Source organism: Hyperolius riggenbachi, chromosome 3, assembly GCF_040937935.1.
Source record: "Hyperolius riggenbachi isolate aHypRig1 chromosome 3, aHypRig1.pri, whole genome shotgun sequence".
NCBI lineage: Eukaryota > Metazoa > Chordata > Amphibia > Anura > Hyperoliidae > Hyperolius > Hyperolius riggenbachi.
Window position 1 is genome coordinate 488,744,416 of NC_090648.1, and position 19,393 is coordinate 488,763,808.

At 44.3% G+C, this 19,393-nt stretch overlaps 1 protein-coding gene across 3 annotated transcripts in view; it reads left to right on the forward strand.

Moving 5' to 3' along the window:
- The window catches only part of PACSIN2 (protein kinase C and casein kinase substrate in neurons 2), a 182,356-nt gene extending 164,338 nt beyond the window's left edge, over positions 1–18,018 (forward strand). For 2 of the 3 annotated variants that reach the window (XM_068278169.1, XM_068278168.1), the window contains exons 8-11: positions 8,211–8,332; positions 13,337–13,444; positions 16,223–16,413; positions 16,921–18,018. In XM_068278169.1, coding sequence (XP_068134270.1) covers positions 8,211–8,332; positions 13,337–13,444; positions 16,223–16,413; positions 16,921–17,033 — 534 coding nt within the window. In that variant the 3' untranslated portion in view covers positions 17,034–18,018. The remainder of the gene's footprint in view (positions 1–8,210; positions 8,333–13,336; positions 13,445–16,222; positions 16,414–16,920) is intronic. The other variant, XM_068278170.1, reaches the window with a different exon arrangement.
- The last annotated feature ends 1,375 nt before the right edge of the window (positions 18,019–19,393 follow it).

Consider the following 19,393-nt stretch of genomic DNA (forward strand, 5'->3'; position numbering starts at 1 on the left):
AGGCCCTCTGCCAAGCTTAGGCAACACATGTGCTAAGTAACACTATTGAGAAGGTCAGGAGGTTGTGCCCGCCCATTTATCCTAATAGTATGAATGGCTTCACTGACCAATGGAAAAGTCCGGCCTCTGGAACATCATTTCAGCACTTGTAGTTTATCCCTTATGATCAGTTCATATATCTCCAGCCTACTTCAGGGTACGGAGGCACAATGAGATGCTAATAAAGCAGAGTTTATGCAAATGTATGCAGCTTGGGAGTGGTCTAATCCAATGCAGAAGGTAATGATTTGGAATGGTCCAATCCCATGTTGTGTAACGCAGCTTGCATCCTCTCAGAATTTTTAGCATCTGGTTTACCACCCCTGCCTTTGGGTCACCTGAAGTCCTCTCTGGTGTGTCACAACGTTACTGAATCCATCTTTTCTCTCTTCCTTTCTGTGTAGAGCCAGGACAGGTGAGGCCTTCTGCTAGGGTGTAATTGCTGTTGGGTTTACGGTGAGGAGAATTTCACACATTCTTTGTTGATCTCGGGGTTTTCATAGGACAGGAAATGAGAAGAAATCGCAATGTGAAATATGGGATGGATTTGATCCTGATGGGTTTTTATTGCTGTCTGTGGCCATATTAGGTACACTCCCCCGTTCCCACTTGCGGTTTGAAACTTTCCCCACTCTAAAACTGACCAAAAAGTTTTGGTTAGCTGACCTGTAACATCCTGTATTCTCTCCTACACACTATGTCTTAATAAACATTGCCAGCAGAAGGCAAACTACTGTTAAGCATAACATTTTAGTAAGGTAGGCTTTTTGGTCTCTTGCAGCCCCTTACACACTTCTAGGAGTTCTGCTTCACCATGAGCTTGCTGGGTAGTCTGTAACTCTAAGTGCTTCAAGTCCTACCCCATTGAGCCATATGAATCCATGGACTGATGAGGATCAACCAATCCGATACAGTCTGTATGCATGTTGGATTAGTTTGGCTCTGTAACATTAACAAGCTTACACATCATTGCATTCCAGCAAATCTGGAGATGGGCGTTCTGATATCGGGGACAACAAAGAGATGATTTGCCTATTCAGCAGTGATGCATTGTGGGAGATATCCTATGCTCTCTCTAACCTGAATAATCGCAAATACCTTCTGTTTTAAAAAATGCAAAACTCTGTTTAGCGTAGCATTTTAGTAAGAGGGCTTTTTGGTTCTTTCCTGCCCCTTACACACTCCTAGGAGTTCTGGTTCACCATGAGCTTGCTGGGTAATCTGTAAGGGCTGGTTCACACGGGCGTCTGCTGAGCTTTTGCTTGGCATTGCGTTCAAACGCCAGCGTTTAAATGCCAGCGTTTAAAAGCTAGCTTTTGAAAGCTTTTGAAAAGCGTTCAAGGCTAGCAGTTCTGGTCTCTGCTATTGTTTCCTCGCGTTTACTGCCTCTGAAAGCAGCATGTTGCTTTTGAGACTAGACGCAACGCTGGGATCTACTGCCAGGCTTTCATGAAAGCCTGCAAAAGCCAGCTCTAAACGCTCCCATTCACTTGCATGGGATGGCAGTAGATCCCAAAAAACGCTGCGTCTGAAACGCTGCGTTAAACGCCACAAAAACGCCCGTCTGAACCAGCCCTAACTCTGAACATTGCCAGCAAACGTCTTTCCAGTAACAGCCTGGTCATGTGACTCTCGCTTCTGCCTCCATACACCGACAGACAGACCCTCTTTTTATAATAAACTCAAGAGGCATATGGAGGCTGACATATTTATGTCCTATTAAACAATACCAGTTGCCGGGCAGTCCTGTTTATATTTGGCTGCAGTAGTGTCTGAATCACACTTGAGCGAATATTGTCAAATTCTGGTCATACACCTGCTCTGCATGCTTGTTCAGGGTCATTGCCAGGCATGGGCAAACTTGGCCCTCCAGCTGTTAAGGAACTACAAGTCCCACAATGCATTGCAGGAGTCTGACAGCCACAGTCATGACTCATAAAGGCAAATGCATTGTGGGACTTGTAGTTCCGTAACAGCTGGCGGGCCGAGTTTGCCCATGCCTGGTCTATGCGTATAACAGTATTAGAGGCAAAGGGTCAGCAGGACAGTCAAGCAACTGGTATTGTTTGAAGGGAAATAAATATGCAAATTTTGCAAATTGTAACTGTTTGAATAAACCCAGTTTTAAGCTGCATGAAGTTTGCATCGAAAACTATAAAAAAAAACTGATGTCAGACTAAAGTTTTGCCTGAAATCGGGAACCTTCTTTCAAAATTAATTCAAATAATTTTACACTAATCTTCATGACTTTTCAAATTTCCTTTGTTTAAAGTCAGGGCTGTGGAGTCAGAGTTGGTAGCATCATAAACTGAGGAGTTGGAGTCGGAGGATTTTTGTACCGACTCCACAGCCCTATTTAAAGTAAACCAGAGATGAAGCATCCTCATGTATATTACCATATATATCAGTGGGAACATTAGAGAAAACGCCTACCCTGCTCTCCGTTTCATTATTTACTGTTCAGATTGCTTCTTATCAGCTCAGATAAAATCCTAGACTGAGCATTCAGTCTGGCTTTGCTATAATGACACAGCTATAATGATTCCTGAGCAGAGCCACAAGGGGGCAGGCTTGGGCTTGAAAAGACAGCACAGAAGACAGACTCAGCTATAATGATTCCTGAACAAAGCCAGACTGAATGCTCAGTCAGGGATTTTATCAGCAAAGTTTGTATACACTTGCGCTCTACAGTATAGTGTTGGCCCTTTAAATGTACCCTCGGTGCAGCTCTCTTGTGCTGGATGGAGCCAGTCACTAGTAAAAACAGAAGGGTAGGGGGAGACAGAGAGCGCTCCAATGGTGCATTACCAAAAATGTATCTAATCAACACGCAACAATAGGTGCACTTACAATATATAAAATGATACTGCGCCTTGCATGGCCCGTCAGTAGGTCGCCTCAGTACATTCCAGCCTGGCCAGGGCTGGAGGTGTGGATGGAGTCACACGAGAGCGTCCTTCTGCGGGGAGCGGTGCGCAGTGGCTGCTGTCTGACGTCACTACCGGTTTCGGCGTAGGTCCACGCCTTCCTCAGGTCCAGCCCTGGCCAGGCTGGAATGTACTGAGGCGACCTACTGACGGGCCATGCAAGGCGCAGTATCATTTTATATATTGTAAGTGCACCTATTGTTGCGTGTTGATTAGATACATTTTTGGTAATGCACCATTGGAGCGCTCTCTGTCTCCCCCTACCCTTAGGGATTTTATCAGGGCTGATAACATGCAGGCTGAGCAGTGAAGAATGAAACAGAAAGCAAGGTAGGTGTTTTCTCTAATGTTCCCACTGATATATATGGTAAAATACATGAGGGTGCTTCCTCTCTGGTTCACTTTAAAGGGAGTCTGAAGTCAAACTATAAAAAAAAAAAAAAAATAGAAAAAAAAATTAATAAAAGGTACGTACATAAGGAGAGGGAATGCTCTGGGTCCTATAGAGCCTTTCCACTTTTCTCTCCTGGTCCGCTCCTTCCAGCACTGGATCCCTGATGCAAATCTCCCGCCGAGAGTGGCTTTGGAAGTCTTCGGGAGCCCCAGTGCTCCCGAGCTGAACTGTAACCTGGCTGTAAACTGTTTACTTTAGACTGTGTGGCAGAGAGACAGGAGCGCACAGACAGAGCTGCAGCTTATGATTATTTACACACAGTTGAAGCTATATTTCTGCTTTCTATCCATTCTGAACAGATTCCAGTCACTGTATTAGAGACAGTGAAGATTGTTTCTGTATGCTGGATGTGCTGGACACAGTCCTCCATAGTAATGCCCACAGTGAGAACTGTTCTCTGTAAATGTCATTTTCGTCACACAAAAAAAATGAAAAAAAGCCTTTGGATTGCCATTTGCTAGTAATTACTGGAAATATACTGTATGTGGCATTTAGAATTTTAGTTACCGTATTTTTCGGAATATAAGACGCACTTTTTCTCCCCCAAAAGAGGGGGGGGGGAAAGTCAGTGCGTCTTATATTCCAAAGGATAAAAAAAATTGCCCAAAAATGTCACCTGGTCGATCTCGGCGGCAGCAGCATTGGCAGCCTGTCAGCTTGCAGAGGTGCATGATGCGATCAGCATCGGGCACTGCGGGCAGCCAGTGTGACTGCTGCGTGTGTGGTCCACACTTTCCCCGCAAAGTAGGCGGCAGTGACGGTAGCAGTAGTGAACATACTTCACCTCAACCTTGGAACCCGCGGTGATCAGCAGCTGTTCCGGTATCCTTTGTGTCCCTGGCATCCGCTCCCCCTGCGAAGTAATTACCGGTAAGTGGTGGCAGCAGCTGCGGGCATCCCTCACCTCATCCTCGGAGCCGCGAGATCAGCCGCACGTCTCTCTCTCTTTCCCTCAAGTGCCGGTACTTCCTGGTCGCGTCATTACAGATGCGACCAATGACGCGACCGGCACTTGAGGGAAAGAGAGAGAGAGACGTGCGGCTGATCTCGCGGGCTCCGAGGATGAGGTGAGGGATGCCCGCAGCTGCTGCCACCACTTACCGGTAGTTACTTTGCGGAGGGAGCGGACGCCAGGGACACAAAGGATACCGGAACAGCTGCTGATCACCGCGGGCATCAAGTGATAACAACTGTGCCCGGGGAAAGCCACAAAAGGGGACTTGAGGAGGCCACAAGGGGAGACTGGAGGGGAACACCAAGGGGGATGGGGTAGGCCATAAAAGGGACACGGACAGGACACAAGGGGCCACAAGAGGCAGACACAATGGCAACAGGGGGAAGCCACAAAGGGGGCAGGATGGGGCCACAATGGGGGGGGGGGCAGGAGGGCAAACAGAGGAGTATACAAGGGGGACTTGAGGAGGCCACAAGGGTAAACAGGAGGTGGACACCAAGGGGGGCAGGGGTAGGCCAGAAGGGGGCACAGAAGGAGGACACAATGGTGAAAGGAGGAGGCCACAAGGGGGGGGGGGGCAAGAGGAGGCCACAAGGGGGGGCAGGAGGTGCACAGCAAGGGGGACAGGAGAAGGATGCCCAAGGGGACAAAATAATTGGGGGGGGGGGGTAACATCTACAAGACACCCTTGGACTATAGATGCACCAGGTTTAATATTTTTTTTTCCTGCTTTTTGCCCTCTAAACCTAGGTGCGTCTTATAGTCCAGAGCGTCTTATATTCCGAAAAATACGGTAACTTTGGTAGTTTTTTTTTAACCATTAAAGAAAACCTGTAACTTAAAAAAGTTCCCCTGGGGGGTACTCTCCTCGGGTGGAAGAAGCCTTCGGATCCTATCGAGGCTTCCCCTGTCCTCCTGTGTCCCACGGCGGTCTCGCTGTGCCCCTCCAAACAGCGGGGATGTAAATATTTACCTTCCCGACTCCAGCGCAGGCGCAGTATCGGCTCTCAGCATGGAGATAGGCGGAAATATCCGTTCGCTGTCTCCTGCGCCTGCGTAGTACAGCGGACCCGACAGAGAGCGGCTATTTCCGCCTATCTCCATGCTGAGAGCCGCAACAGCGCCACCCGAAGGGAAGGTAAATATATCAAGCCTTGTCAGGCTTGTCGAGCCAGAATTGCGGGAAGCTTCGGGGGAGCCAGCGCTGGATTGCCTGCAGCTGCAGGGATGGGGGAAGCCTCATCGGGACCCTGAGGCTTCCCCCTCCTGAGGTAAGTAAGCCCCAGGGGAACTTTTTTTGGTTACAGAGTCTCTTTAAACTGTTGTGTATAATTCTCTGATACATGGTTTTTAATTTTCCTTCTGTTTCTCACTTTTGCCTCACACAAGGATGAAGTAAGTATGTCTTCTCTGGCAAGTTAGCCTACGTAGCCGTGTCCCCCCGCCCCTTTCCTCTTCATCGGGATCAGTCTCTCGAATGATCAATCCGTATGATCGATCGCATCAAATGCCGATTTACCACAATTGATCGTTCCAAAGATCATTTTGTCTATCCGAATTTTAAAACCATTCTTTTAGTCTGGTCATTGGTGGCCCTGAAGGATCGTTTTCAAAGGACCAGACAGGTGATCTTCTGGCGAAATTGTATTGGTAATGGGCACCGTAAGCCACCGAATTGGCTGTGTGAATTAACTTGCAATTTGATTGGCTGGCTACGATCATGTCAGTCTTCTGCTTTCTCTATGCTGAATAAATGTAGCAAAGGGACACAATGACAGGGTCGCAACCACCCAACCAATGACTTAACGTGGCCACTAACTGTACAATTTTTAGCAAAGAATCTTTCGAGTGATTGGAAAAAAAATTGTTGCAATCAAATTAATTTGCCATAAACTACCCAAAATCTACTTCCTCTCTATCACAACCAATTGTTTGTTGTATTTAGACTCGTTCGAAGTTTATTTGAAACCTATTTGGGAATTTATTTTCTTAAAGTGGTCTGAAACTCCAACATAACATTCAATAAAAATGTGGTTTCCTACTTTTTATTACTCATACAGTTATCATATTTGCTTTTGTGCACAATAATATTGTCTGTTTACAAATTACAAGTTTCCAAAGTGTAGTTTATCTTGCCCTGAAAGCTGTCACTGCATTTTATTCAAACTGCTTTTTATTATATATTAACATCTTCTAATGAGCTGTTTTGAGCTGTTTGTGTGCTTGAAGCATAGAGAGCTCCTTTTCACTTTTTACACTGTGTTCATTTACATTCCAATGTTGTTACAATGTGTGTAAAGATACTGTTCTCTGCAGTTTGGATGGGGATTTGAATCTGAATAGCAGGACAAAGGCCTCAATTCACTAAGCTTATCTCCTGCGTTTCTATAGTTATCACCATGGTGATAAGGCATGTAGTATTCAGGAAACATTTTACCTCAGGCAAACTGTGTGGAGGTAAGTTTTCTCTTGCCTTATCTCCAGCATGATCTTAGTGAATTGAGGCCAGTGTGCTTTGTTTAACCATTTCAGTGATGTTCTGCTAAAAAAAATTCTGGGATAGTAGCTTTCAAGCTGTGAGGAATCTTTTAGAGTAAAGTAGAAATGCTGACTTTCAGACCACTTTAATGTTGGAACGATTCCATGTTAAAGGGAATTCAAGGTGAGAGGGATCTGGAGGCCATATTTATTTCCTGTTAAACAATTCCAGTTGCCTGGCAGTCCTGCAGATCTATTTGGCTGCAGTAGTGTCTGAATCACACCAGAAACAAGCAGGCAGGTAATCCTGTCAGATCTGACAATGTCAGAAACTCCTGATCTGCTGCATGCTTGTTCAGGGTCTATGGCCGAAAGTATTATGCTGGAGATACACGGTACGACCCGGCGGCTCGATTAGCCGCCGGATCGACTCCCGGCGCGTCCCCGCGGGCACTGCCTTATCTTCCGCTCGACTCCCCGTGGGCGGGGATCAAGCGGGGTCATCGGACCTGTCGGAAATTATCAATCGAGCCATCAGCGGCTCGATTGATAAGGGGGAAAACGTACCGTGTATCCCCAGCATTAGAGGCAGAGGATCAGCAGGACAGCCAGGAATCAAGTATTGCTTAAAAGGAAATAAATATGGCAGCCTTCATATCACTCTCACCTTGGGTTCACTTTAAAAATGGTATCTTTACACCTCAGTCACACGATTAAATCGATCACAAGTAAATTTCTGTAGCATAAATAGATCCTTTTTAAAAAAAAAATTTCCCCTGAGTGCTGTCCAAAAAAGACCATCGCCCAGCTAGTTTATACAGGGCGATCACAGCTTAAATAAAACCAAGGAGATAAAGTCTTAGAATTTACAAAAAAATTGTGTCCGTTTCAAAATACAATCTAATAAAATTGTATATTAAAAACGATGATGATATAAATGACTCTTCTTTTATGTGCTTGATCTTCTGTTTTTCTGTGTACATTCCTGTTTGTCGGCTTGTGGTGCAATTTTGGTGCTGAATCATTTTAGGCCTCTCCCCCCCTCTTTTCTCCTGTTGTCATAGCAACCTCATGACGGCTGACTTCCATCTTCTCGCATTGTTGACGTTTTACCGCAGCCTCATTACCGTAGTATCTCCCCTGCGCTGTCCGTGTGCCGATGCCGCCTGTGTCGTCTTTGCATGATTTTTTTTTTTTTTTTTCTTAAACCTGTGTTCATTCCTTGACCTCTAATAAAATTGCTCATAATATTCCTGTAGCCTGCAGCGTGACCATCAGTTGTACTCTGGCGCCATCTTGTGTTGAAATGTAAATATTGCACGGCACTGATTTCCTTTGATATTTTAACCCTCTGCAGGAATGGTCGGCTGATTTAAACCGCACTCTGAGCAGGAGAGAAAAGAAGAAGCCTGCAGATGGTGTGACCCTAACGGGAATCAGCCAAGCTGGGGACACGTCTCTGCAGAATAAACACAGCAGGTGGGTCTGGTCATTTCCAGGTTGTGTCTGGTTAGAGGTGTGAAATGCAGTTTAACCTTGTTGAGGATTTCCCCTCCTTTAAAGTCTGTTACCAGCTCACACATATATATTAAAAACCACTGTTCAAAGACATGGTTTGTTCTCAGGAAGGCATTTCGTCACTAGCACAAGTGATTTTGGACTGTAGAAGTCACTCGTTTTAGTGGCGAAATGTCTATCGGTTTTTTTACTTAAAGGACAATTGAAGCAAAACAGATATGGTGGCTGCCATATTTATTTCCTTCTAAACAATACCAGTTGCTTGGCTGTCCTGCTAATCTGCCTGTAATACTTTTAGCTGTAGACCCTGAACAAGCATGCAGCACATCAGGTGTTTCTGACCTTGTCAGAGTTGACTGGATTAGCTGCATGCTTGTTTCTGGTGTGATTCAGATACTACTGCAGCCAAATAGATCAGCACGGCTGCCAGTCAACTGGTATTGTTTAAAAGGAAATTAATATGGCAGCCACCATATCCGTCTTGCTTTAGGTGTACTTTAACATGCAACTATATAGTAGTATCTTAAAAAAAAATATAAAAATGATTAAGGTGCCAAGATAACAGATTGCCTTCTCTGGTCTTAAGATGACCAGAGAGAAAATGTACAAAAGCTAATCAAAATTAAAGTGGATCCGCGATAAAAAAAACGAACTATAACAAGTAACTTGTCTTTATATCTTATCTAAAGTTTAGATAGCTTACACAACAAATATAGCTGCAAACAGCTTCAACAGTATATGATTATTTATCCCTGTGATATGAGGGCAGCCATGTTCTGTTTGTAATCATTACACACTGGCAAGCTGATAGCATCTCCAGCCTTCAGCCTGTGACAAATTCAGTCCCCTCTCCTCCCTACTCCCCATTGCCTCTGAAATCTCTGGCTAGTAATACCTCCCCCTCCTCCTGCCCAGACTGAGCTCCCATAAGCCCTTGCTACTAATGCTCAGAGTGCCAAGGTACTGTGAAAAAGCTGTGGGGGCGAGGCTTGTTTAGTTGATTAGTTGGGAATTAGAGTATTAAAAAAGTATTTGGCTTGAGAAATGCCCTATAAACTAGAGTATATGTAAGGAACACAATTCTGAAATGAGTAAAAGTTTATCTCGGATCCACTTTAAGAATTTAACAGTGAAGGACTTCAAACAATTAAGCTATCCAGCTAAACAAACGTTTATCCATGGCCTTGAGACTGTCTTTTTAACCATGTCCTCTTGGGTCTTTGGGCAGTAAGTGAACCAAAGACCTGCTAAACCAGAGGGGCAGTGGGGCAGGGGATAAAAAGAGATGGAAAAGTTCCCCCAAGTGGCCAGGAGTTGGGTGACTACGCAGAGTGGAAAGGTGTGGAGTGACAGTCCCAGTAAATAATATCGAAATGAGTGGAAGATATATTAGGGTTGTGCCTTGGCATAAACCATCGATGAGAGGAGGGGAGGATTGGATTTTATTGGTCCATTTTCAAGGTGCTTAAATACATACAAATTTTGCATGCATCTACTCAAATTTTTTTGCATATGATTGGCTATTCCTAAAAAATGAATACAGAGAAAAAAAAGAAAAAAACTGCAATCAAACAGCCACTAATTTACAGACTTATCTGCAACTCTGTGGCCTCATATAGCAGCAAACATCTTTATAATCCAGTCTGATGTGCTGGATCGTATAGGATTTCCACACTAGGGTTAGGTTGCACTATTCGTACTTGCGTAGCTGGGAGGAAGCCTTCAAGGAAATAATACATTTTGTGGACAGTTGCTTCAACAAGCTTGGCGCGTAAAAGAAAAAAAAAAGAAAATTGCAACGTACCTATTTGAAGTTTTTTGCCTTCGCTTAAAGGAGTCATCAGGGAAAATAATGTAAAATAAGTGGTGCTTACCGGGGGCTTCCTCCAGCCCCAAGCTCCCAGCATGTCCCTCGCCGCAGCTCTGCCTGCAGCCGTTCGCCACAGCTCCGTCCCGGTCCCCGGCGATGACGTCAGAGCGACCTCCAGGTCGCTCTGTACTGCGCCTATGCGAGCGGCGCTGTCAATCACCGCCACAGTTCGCTCCGGCCCACGTGGCGGTGATTGACAGCGCCGCTCACACAGGCGCGGTACAGAGCGACCTGGAGGTCGCTCTGACGTCATCACTGGGGGACGGGGCTGCGGGCAGAGCTGCGGCGAGGGACATGCTGGGAGCTTGGGGCTGGAGGAAGCCCCCGGTAAGTAGCACTCTTTTTACATTATTTTCCCTGATGACTCCTTTAATGTTAACCTGAACTTTGGTGTTGAAGTCCACGGTCTTGAAAACTGTTCTCAAAATGAAACCATGCACAAAATGTGTGTATTCAAGTCATTGGATTTCATTTTTCTGTATTATCTAAAAAATGATCTAAGGCTTCATTCACAATGGGTGCGTTAAGAAACGTGTAAAAGCGCATGATAAAAAAACGCATGCATTTAGTGCGCACTTCAGTACGTTGCAGTGTGCGGGTTTTTTTTAAGCGGACCTATGCGTTTACATGTGCTTAAAGGGGTTCTGCGGGGGTTTCTGAAGAGAAAAACTGCCACTTACCTGGGGCTTCTATGAGCCCCATGCATCGGTAATGTCCCACGCCGTCCTGCTCCCATCCGCCGTTCCCCGCAGCCGGCACCGGGCTATTATTCGTCTGACATACAGACGAATAATGCACGTTGCCGTGCCTCCGCTCGTGTCATCTGAGGCTTACTGCGCAGACGCAGTACAACGGAGCCTTGTACTGCGCTTGCGCAGTAAGCTTCCGATGACGCAGGCGGAAGCAAGCGGGTGCGCGGCCACTCTAGCGCAGCCGCAGTTGGATCCCATGCCGCTTAGACCGGGGCCGGCGGCGGAGGACGGCGTGGGACATTACCGCTGCACGGGGCTGATAGAAACCCAAGGTAAGGGTCCGTTTTTCTCTTCCACAACCCCCCACAGAACTCCTTTAAACACATGTTTTGCTTATTGCAGCAGTAGCAATAGATTTGTTTTCATGTGAAAATGTTTTTGTTTTTTTTCCAATTAGGCTAAGAAACACGTGCTTGTACGCGCTAAAATAGGGCACCCATTCACTTGCATTGATGTGCGCTTTACAGCTCAACGCACGGAAATGCATGCGACATTACGTTTTTGTAAGGCAGCTCAGTGCATAGATGTGACCCAGGCACATTTAATTACATGGGAAAATCAATACCTTGCAGAACGCACAGGGCAATGCGCTGGGAAAAGTGCACGGAAATGGCCCTGATGTAATCAGAACGCAACGCATTCAGATGGCAACGCATACAATCGCATGCCAGCTGCGCTGCTGATCCCATCTATTGACAGTAATGGGTCAGCTCTGCGCTTGTGGGCAGAATGCATGCAGCAGTACGCAAGCGCATCGTACTGCTGCGCAGTGCCTTTGATGTGAACCGCAGAAGGGCTGTCTATGCCCTTCTGCCCATCTTGCATGTCACCACGTCATTCGCGCTTCCAAATGCGCACAATGTGAACGAGGCCTTAAAGGATACACGAAGTGACATGATGAGATAGACATGTGTATGTACAGTGCCAGGCACACAAATAACTATGCTGTGTTCCTTTTTTATTTTCTCTGCCTGAAAGAGTTAAATATCAGGTATGTAAGTGGCTGACTCTGTCCTGACTCCGACAGGAAGTGACTACAGTGTGACCCTCACTGATAAGAAATTCCAGCTATAAAACACTTTCCTAGCAGAAAATGTCTTCTGAGAGCAAGAAAGAGGTAAAAAGGGGAATTTCTTATCAGTGAGGGTCACACGGTAGTCACTTCCTGTCTGAGTTGGGACTGAGTCAGCCACTTACATACCTGATATTTAACTCTTTCAGGCAGAGAAAGAAAAAAAGGAACACAGCATAGTTATGTGTATGCTAGGCACTATACACACGTCTAGCTCATCATGTCCAATGTCACTTCGGGTATCCTTTAAAGCAGATCCGAGATGAAAAACTAACTATAACAAGTAACTTGTCTATATATCTTATCTAAAGTTTAGATAGTTTACACAGAATATCTAGCTGCAAACAGCTTCAAAAGTTTTTGATTATTCCTGTGATACAATGAGGGCAGCCATGTTCTGTTTGTCACATTGTCACAGGCTGAGGGCTGGAGATGCTATCAGCTTGCCTGTGTGTAAATTCAGTCCCCTCTCCTCCCCTCTGCCTCTGAAATCAATGGCTAGTAACCTCCTCCTCCTCCTGCCCAGACTGAGCTCCCATAAGCCCTTGCTACAGTGCCAAGGCACAAAAGGAGCCGTGGGCAAGGCTTGATTAGTTTATAGGGAATTAGAGTACTAAAACAAAACAAAAAAAGTATTTGGCTTGAGGAATGCTCTATAAACTATATGAAAGGAACACAATTATGCAACGAGTAAAAGTTTATCTCGGATCCACTGTAATGTGTGTGACCAGCATAATCAGTCACTGCAATCCCTGCAGTGACCTCTAGTGTTCGTTTTATCGTAGCACCGCCAACATAGATTGCCTCAGTTGGCTGATGGTGTAATGGTTAAGGGCTCTGCCTCTGACACAGGAGACCAGGGTTCGAATCTCGGCTCTGCCTGTTCAGTAAGCCAGCACTAATTCAGTAGGAGACCTTTGGCAAGTCTCCCTTACACTGCTACTGCCAATAGAGCGCGCCCTAGTGGCTGCTGCTCTGCTCTGGCGCTTTGAGTCCGCAAGGAGAAAAGCGCAATATAAATGTTATTTGTCTTGTCTTGTCTTGTCTCTGGTGTGTTTGATTCCACACATTTTTACACAGCTTGAAAATGGAGCAAACACAGAATTATTTGCCAGTCTTGGTGTTTAGTTGTAGCACAAGTAGTACTTCCCTGGAATAGTTTATTAGGCTGCCTGGAATATAGGATTCAAATGAGTTGTACATTTATTAGCAGTTGAGTTTTTATTTTTCTGGTTCAGTAGTTTTATGTTCATGCTTTTTTCCCCAATCAGCCACCTTAGCGTGCAGTCAATACAGTCCACACAGTCGAGTAACAATCCATTTGAAGACGAGGAACAGACGAACAATATCATTGAGAAGGAGGACAGTAAAACTAAAAAGTTGGTGACCTTGCGTTTCCTGTTTCCTCTTGCCTAGCTTCCTGTCTCTGCACTGGCCTTTACCGTTAGGGGGTGTTCGGATCCTGGCCGGGACTCACCGCATGACACCTGCGTTCCGTCCACTTGTTCTAACCAATTATTTCTTCCCCCTTTTTTTTTTTCCCCCCCTCCAGCACCGGACACTAACCGCACGTTCTGTACTTACTGTTGGTTAACTGCGCTCATTAACTGCATCCTGGCTAGTGGGAATCCGTCCTTGTCTGTTTCCGGCTCTCCCCGGTGAGAGACGGAGACCAGTCCTGTGTCTTCTGTGTGTAGAGCTGCTTGTGTCCGTTTTTAAGATGTCTGTGATAATATTGATCTTTTCCTGTGTAGGTTGGATCCGTTGGCTGCAGAATAACTTTAAGTGAACCAGAGGTGAGAGTGATACGGAGGCTGCCATATTAATTTCCTTTTAAACAATACCAGTTGCCTGGCAGCCCTGCTGATCTATTTGGCTGCAGTAGTAACTGAATCACACCAGAAACAAGCATGCAGCTAATCTCATCATTTTTGACAAAATTGTCAAACACCTGATCTGCAAATGCTTGTTTATGGTCTATGGCTAAAAGTATTACAGGCCGAGGATCAGCAGGGCTGCCAGGCAACTGGTATTGCTTAAAAGGACATAAATATGGCAGCCTCCATATCACTCTCACCTCGGGTTCTTTTTAAAAGACTTTGTTCATCCTCCCTTCTTAAAGCGAATGGGAACCGCATTTTTAAAAAAAATGAGACAGATACTTACCCAAGGAGAGGGAAGGCTCTGGGTCCTATAGAGCCTTCCGGCTCCTCTCCTGGTCCCCTCCATCCAGTGCTGACTAATTTAGTCAAATACTGCTTTACCCGGCCGAAGGAGGCTTCAGAAGTCCTCAGGGAGCCCGAGTGCTCCTGAAGAAGGGCGGCCCTGTACTGCGCCTGCGCAAGCACGCTCTCTTGCACGCTCACGCCTGTGCAGTATGGAGCCGCATGTCTTCAGGAGGACGCGGCTCCCTAAGACTTCCAAATACCCTTTCGGTGGGGGACTGAAACGGGGGGGAGGGGGGGGAGAGCCAGCACAGGATAGAGAGCACCGAGAGTGGAGACGGAAGGCTCTATACGACCCAGAGCCTTCCCTCTCCTTAGGTAAGTATTTGCTTCATTTTTTTTTTTTTAAATGCGGTTCCCATTCACTTTAAAGAGAATCTGTACTGTCCGATTTTTTACAATAAAAAAACACACCAGTCGAGTCACTGTGATCTCCTGGATCCCTCTTTGCCTGACTCAGACAGGAAGTGACTGCAGTGTGACCCTCACTGATAGATTCCAACTATAAAACCCTTTCCTAGCAGAAAATGGCTCCTGAGAGCAAGAAAGAGATAAAAAGGGGAAGTTCTTATCAGTGAAGGTCACACTGTAGTCACTTCCTGTCTGAGTCAGGACTGAGTCACTTACAAACCTGATATTTAACTCTTTCAGACAGAAAGAAAAAAAGGAACACCGCATAGTTTTGTGTGCTAGGCACTGTACATACACATGTTATCTCATCATGGTACATGTCACATCACATTTCGGGTATCTTTTGTGACCTAACCTATTGATTAATAGGAGTTTCAGTATCAGTTTAAATACGTTTTTCTGTGCAGAAGGCACATATGAATGTGACCCCTGTCTCACGGTTTTCGCTATTTTCAAAACTGCTTAGAGCTGCTTCACCCTAAAAAAACGCAGCAAAAATCTGACAATTTTTCATCGGTTTTGCTGGTATTGCGATCCTCGTTCTTGAAATGCTGCATGCAGCCCTTTTGGAATTGCTTGAGCAGCGCAATTGCGCAATAATCGTGGCAAAATCCCTTCCTGTGTCAAACAGTCATTACTGAACATGAATTGCTCAGTTCAGCTGCCGAAATAGTGTGCAAGCTAATAGGGATCCCTGCTGGCATCTTTCCACAGAGCACTTTTATAAAGCTTAAATGAAGTACTGAGTATCCTCCATGAGCAGATAGACTTGTCCACAACCAGTCAGATTTTTACCAATTACTGCAGGAGACAGCAGCACAAGAAAAAAGTAATTTATAGTTTATTTTACTCTTGGAGAAATGACTGTAATGTTTCTGGTTTTACATGTATTATACATTTTACAATGTTTCCTGATAGTGGACCTTTAACAGCCAATTTGTTTAGAGGCTTGCAAGTGCTCAGGCCAGTCTATTTTGGTGCTTTTTTTAATTTATTTGTTACATTTCCCAGCTTCTAATTAGTACTGCTGCTGTGTATTTATGGCCACTTGTCACTAGGGGGTAGTGTGAGACAATAACAGAGAACTTCTGCTTTCAGTTTCTATATTTTCTGCTAGTGGAGAGAGATCAAAGCATTCCAAGAATTGACAGCACGAGTTCTGCCAACTGAAGAGAAAAGCAGTGCGCTTATCTCAAACGGAGATAACTCTCTTGAAGCTACTAATGGGTTAATATAAAGATGCAAATGATGTCACATTTATTTAAAGTGTGCCTGAAGTTGTGTGTGTGTGTGTGTGTGTGTGTGGGGGGGGGGTTATTTCTTGGTATTTTTCCCTCAGGAGATGAGCGAGATTGGGTGTGGTGGATGGTACGCTATTGTTTTTTTACGATTAACCTTTTAATTTGCAGGCTTGTCTCATGTTGTTAGGAGGCAGATGTTGCCTGATGTGTCTCTGTAACGTTTCCTCTCCCTCCTTGAATCCGTGAATAATGGCTAATGGACGGTCTCCTTCCCTTGCAGTGTTAGCAGCTATGAGAAGAGTTACCCCACAGAATGGTCGGATGACGAGTCCAACAATCCCTTTACCAGCACCGATGCCAATGGGGACAGCAACCCATTCGATGAAGAGGCTGCAGCTCCACTGGAGGTCCGAGTGCGGGCGCTGTACGACTACGAGGGACAGGAGACAGATGAACTAAGCTTTAAAGCCGGTAAGAAACCTGATATAGCAAGAGCGTGCAACCTATTAATCCTGTGAGGTCGCAGTGCAGTGTCCAATCACTACAGAGCAGTAACATCATCCATAGTGAAGTCTACCTTTCCATAAGTCTTGTGATATCACTGAGAATGCAGCCTATCCATTCACTAGAGACCAGTGACATCACTGAGAATGCAGCCTATCCATTCACTAGAGAAAAGTGGCATCACTGAGAATGCAGCCTATCCATTCACTAGAGACCAGTGGCATCACTGAGAATGCAGCCTATCCATTCACTAGAGACCAGTGACATCACTGAGAATGCAGCCTATCCATTCACTAGAGACCAGTGACATCACTGAGAATGCAGCCTATCCATTCACTAGAGACCAGTGACATCACTGAGAATGCAGCCTATCCATTCACTAGAGACCAGTGACATAACTGAGAATGCAGCCTATCCATTTGTAAGATACCAGCAGTTTTACTGATCTATGCTTGTCGTTTTTTTGCCCCACAGGTGAAGAACTGACAAAAATAGAAGACGAGGATGAACAGGGCTGGTGCAAAGGCCGTCTGGACGGCGGACAAGTGGGCCTGTACCCTGCAAATTATGTGGAGGCAGTGCAGTGACATTTGAGCCCCCTCACCCCTCCCCGCCGCTAGCGTGCACCTAGTTCTCGTAATAACCTGTAATCTGTTCACTGGGATGAGTTCAATGCGACATTTTACCTATATATATATAAATATATATATTACTATACGAGGAAGAAACGGTTGACTCTGGGAATGACTTGCATACGTTCGGTAGAACTGGGAATCTTGATGTTTTTGATTTTAACTTTTTTTTTTTCTCCCCCCTTTCCCAGTTTTCACAGCCCAGGCACCGCTGCGTTCCCAGGCTCTGCCTTTGCTGTGAAAAGGAGCCTTTTGCAATTGAGTGCAAAATCAGCACATCGAGGAAGCAACGATATTGCTTTTCTTGCATTTTTTTCCCCCCTTTTTGTTGAAATAACTTTATTTTTTATCGGTCGCTGTTGTGGACAGTGCCTTGCATTGATCCTGCGCATTCACTTAGTATGAGTTGTTAGAAGTGACCTTTTCTGTAATGTGGATTATATATTTTTTTAAGCGTTGCAGTTCTGTAATTTTTTTTTTTTTTTAAAGGAGATTTTTTTTGTCGTATTTAAAAATGGGCAGATTTTTTTTGTTCCTGTTGCGGAAGGGTGGAGTTGTTGAAATTTTTTTTCTTTGCTTTATAAAATTTAAATTATGAGCTTGATTTTATCTGTTAAGGCAGCCATGTGACTCCTTTGCTGTAAAGTTGGCAGCCCGGCCTTTAGGTTATAATGATAGTGTTGTATTTAAAGTCTGTTACAGAATTTGTGGCAGAGCTTCAAATCCTAATGCTGGGCGACTACGTTCGATGGGGGGTGGAGGGTTATTTATTTTGTGCTGACCCCCCCTTTATTAGTCAAAGCAGCTTCTATACTTAGAATTCACTATTTTGTCTTTTAGATTTTATTTTTTTTTCCCCCCTTCCTTTATTTCACGTTGTTTTCTGTGCAAACGTCAGTGTATTCATGTTTCAAATAAAGTCCCACGTCTAATCTTGTAATTCTGGTCCTTAAATGATGCCCACTTATCAGACATTCCCTGGTTGTAGATTACCAAATTTTTTGTTTAATTTTTTTTTTGTAGACTTGTTTATGGCCCAAGTTTAGGCAATTTTTCTTTATGTGGTAATTTTGTGGAACCATACTTAAATTTATACATAAAGCTTTTTTAAAAAAAACAAGCAGTAGGGTATTGTACCGTGTTAGCCATCAGTAAAAGCAAGAAGTTTTAAATCCGGATGATACAGGCACACTATTAATGATACCAAATCTGGACTACCAGTTGCTACACACTTTCGTTCCAACGGACACAGCATGGATGATCTTCGTGTCACTGCCCTGAAGGGTCGCTTCAAAACGTCAAATGATCGATTGATAGCAGAAACAAAATTTATAAATTGGTTCAAAGCTGTGGAGAAGGGTTTGAATAAGGACAATAACTTTTTATATTGGTATGAGGCTGATAATATTTAAACTTTCTCAGCCATTCTAGCTGAACTTGTGAACTAAGAATTTATACCTCTGGGTCAATCCTAATCCCACGTCTGTGAGCATGGAGTAAACAAGGATCCTTATCTCAGCTAACAACCTCTAACCCCATTTAGATAGTCTGTTTGAATTAAGGCATCTTAATGACATGTATTTATCCTTGAAAAAAAAATCTATGTTTTCCCTTTTGATGTTGCATGTATATAGCTGTCTGTACTACCAGCCTGCAAACTAACAGGATGCAAGCCCGACGAAGGCTGCAAGGCCGAAAGCTTGCTTATTCTTATTCATTTTTAGTTAGCCAATAAATGGTATCATCCTGATTTAAAACTTCTTGCTTTAAAAAAAAAAAAAAAAATGCCTATATAACTAAAGGGATGAGCATTTCAGATGAGGAGTGAGCAGGTGTATTTGACTTTCAATAGACCGTAGACTGTTTATTGGAACATCATAGATTTTCCTTTGATTTGCAAAAATTACAAATATATATACTTTTTTTATTTTTACAGAAATGATCCTTCCCTTAAAGCAAACCTGCAGCAAAAAACAAAACAAAACTTATGATATAATGAATTGTGTGTAGTATGGATATGACCAGAACATTAGTAGCAAATAAATTTTTATTTTCAGTTATATAGTTTTTTTTTTTTTTTTTTTACAACATTGCATCATACTGTCTGTCACAGTTGAAGTCTTAAAAGCACACTGTCTATTAAACTACAAAACAAAGCAGAAAAAAATGACCCTTTGAACTTTACTGCAGTAAAACCTTATTGCAAGCTGTCTCTCAGGGCTCAGGCACACTAAGCGCTTTTCTGAGTGCTTTTTGGCCCTCAGAGCTTTCTGAGAGCTTTTTAAAAACCACTCCCATTAACTTACATAAAAATC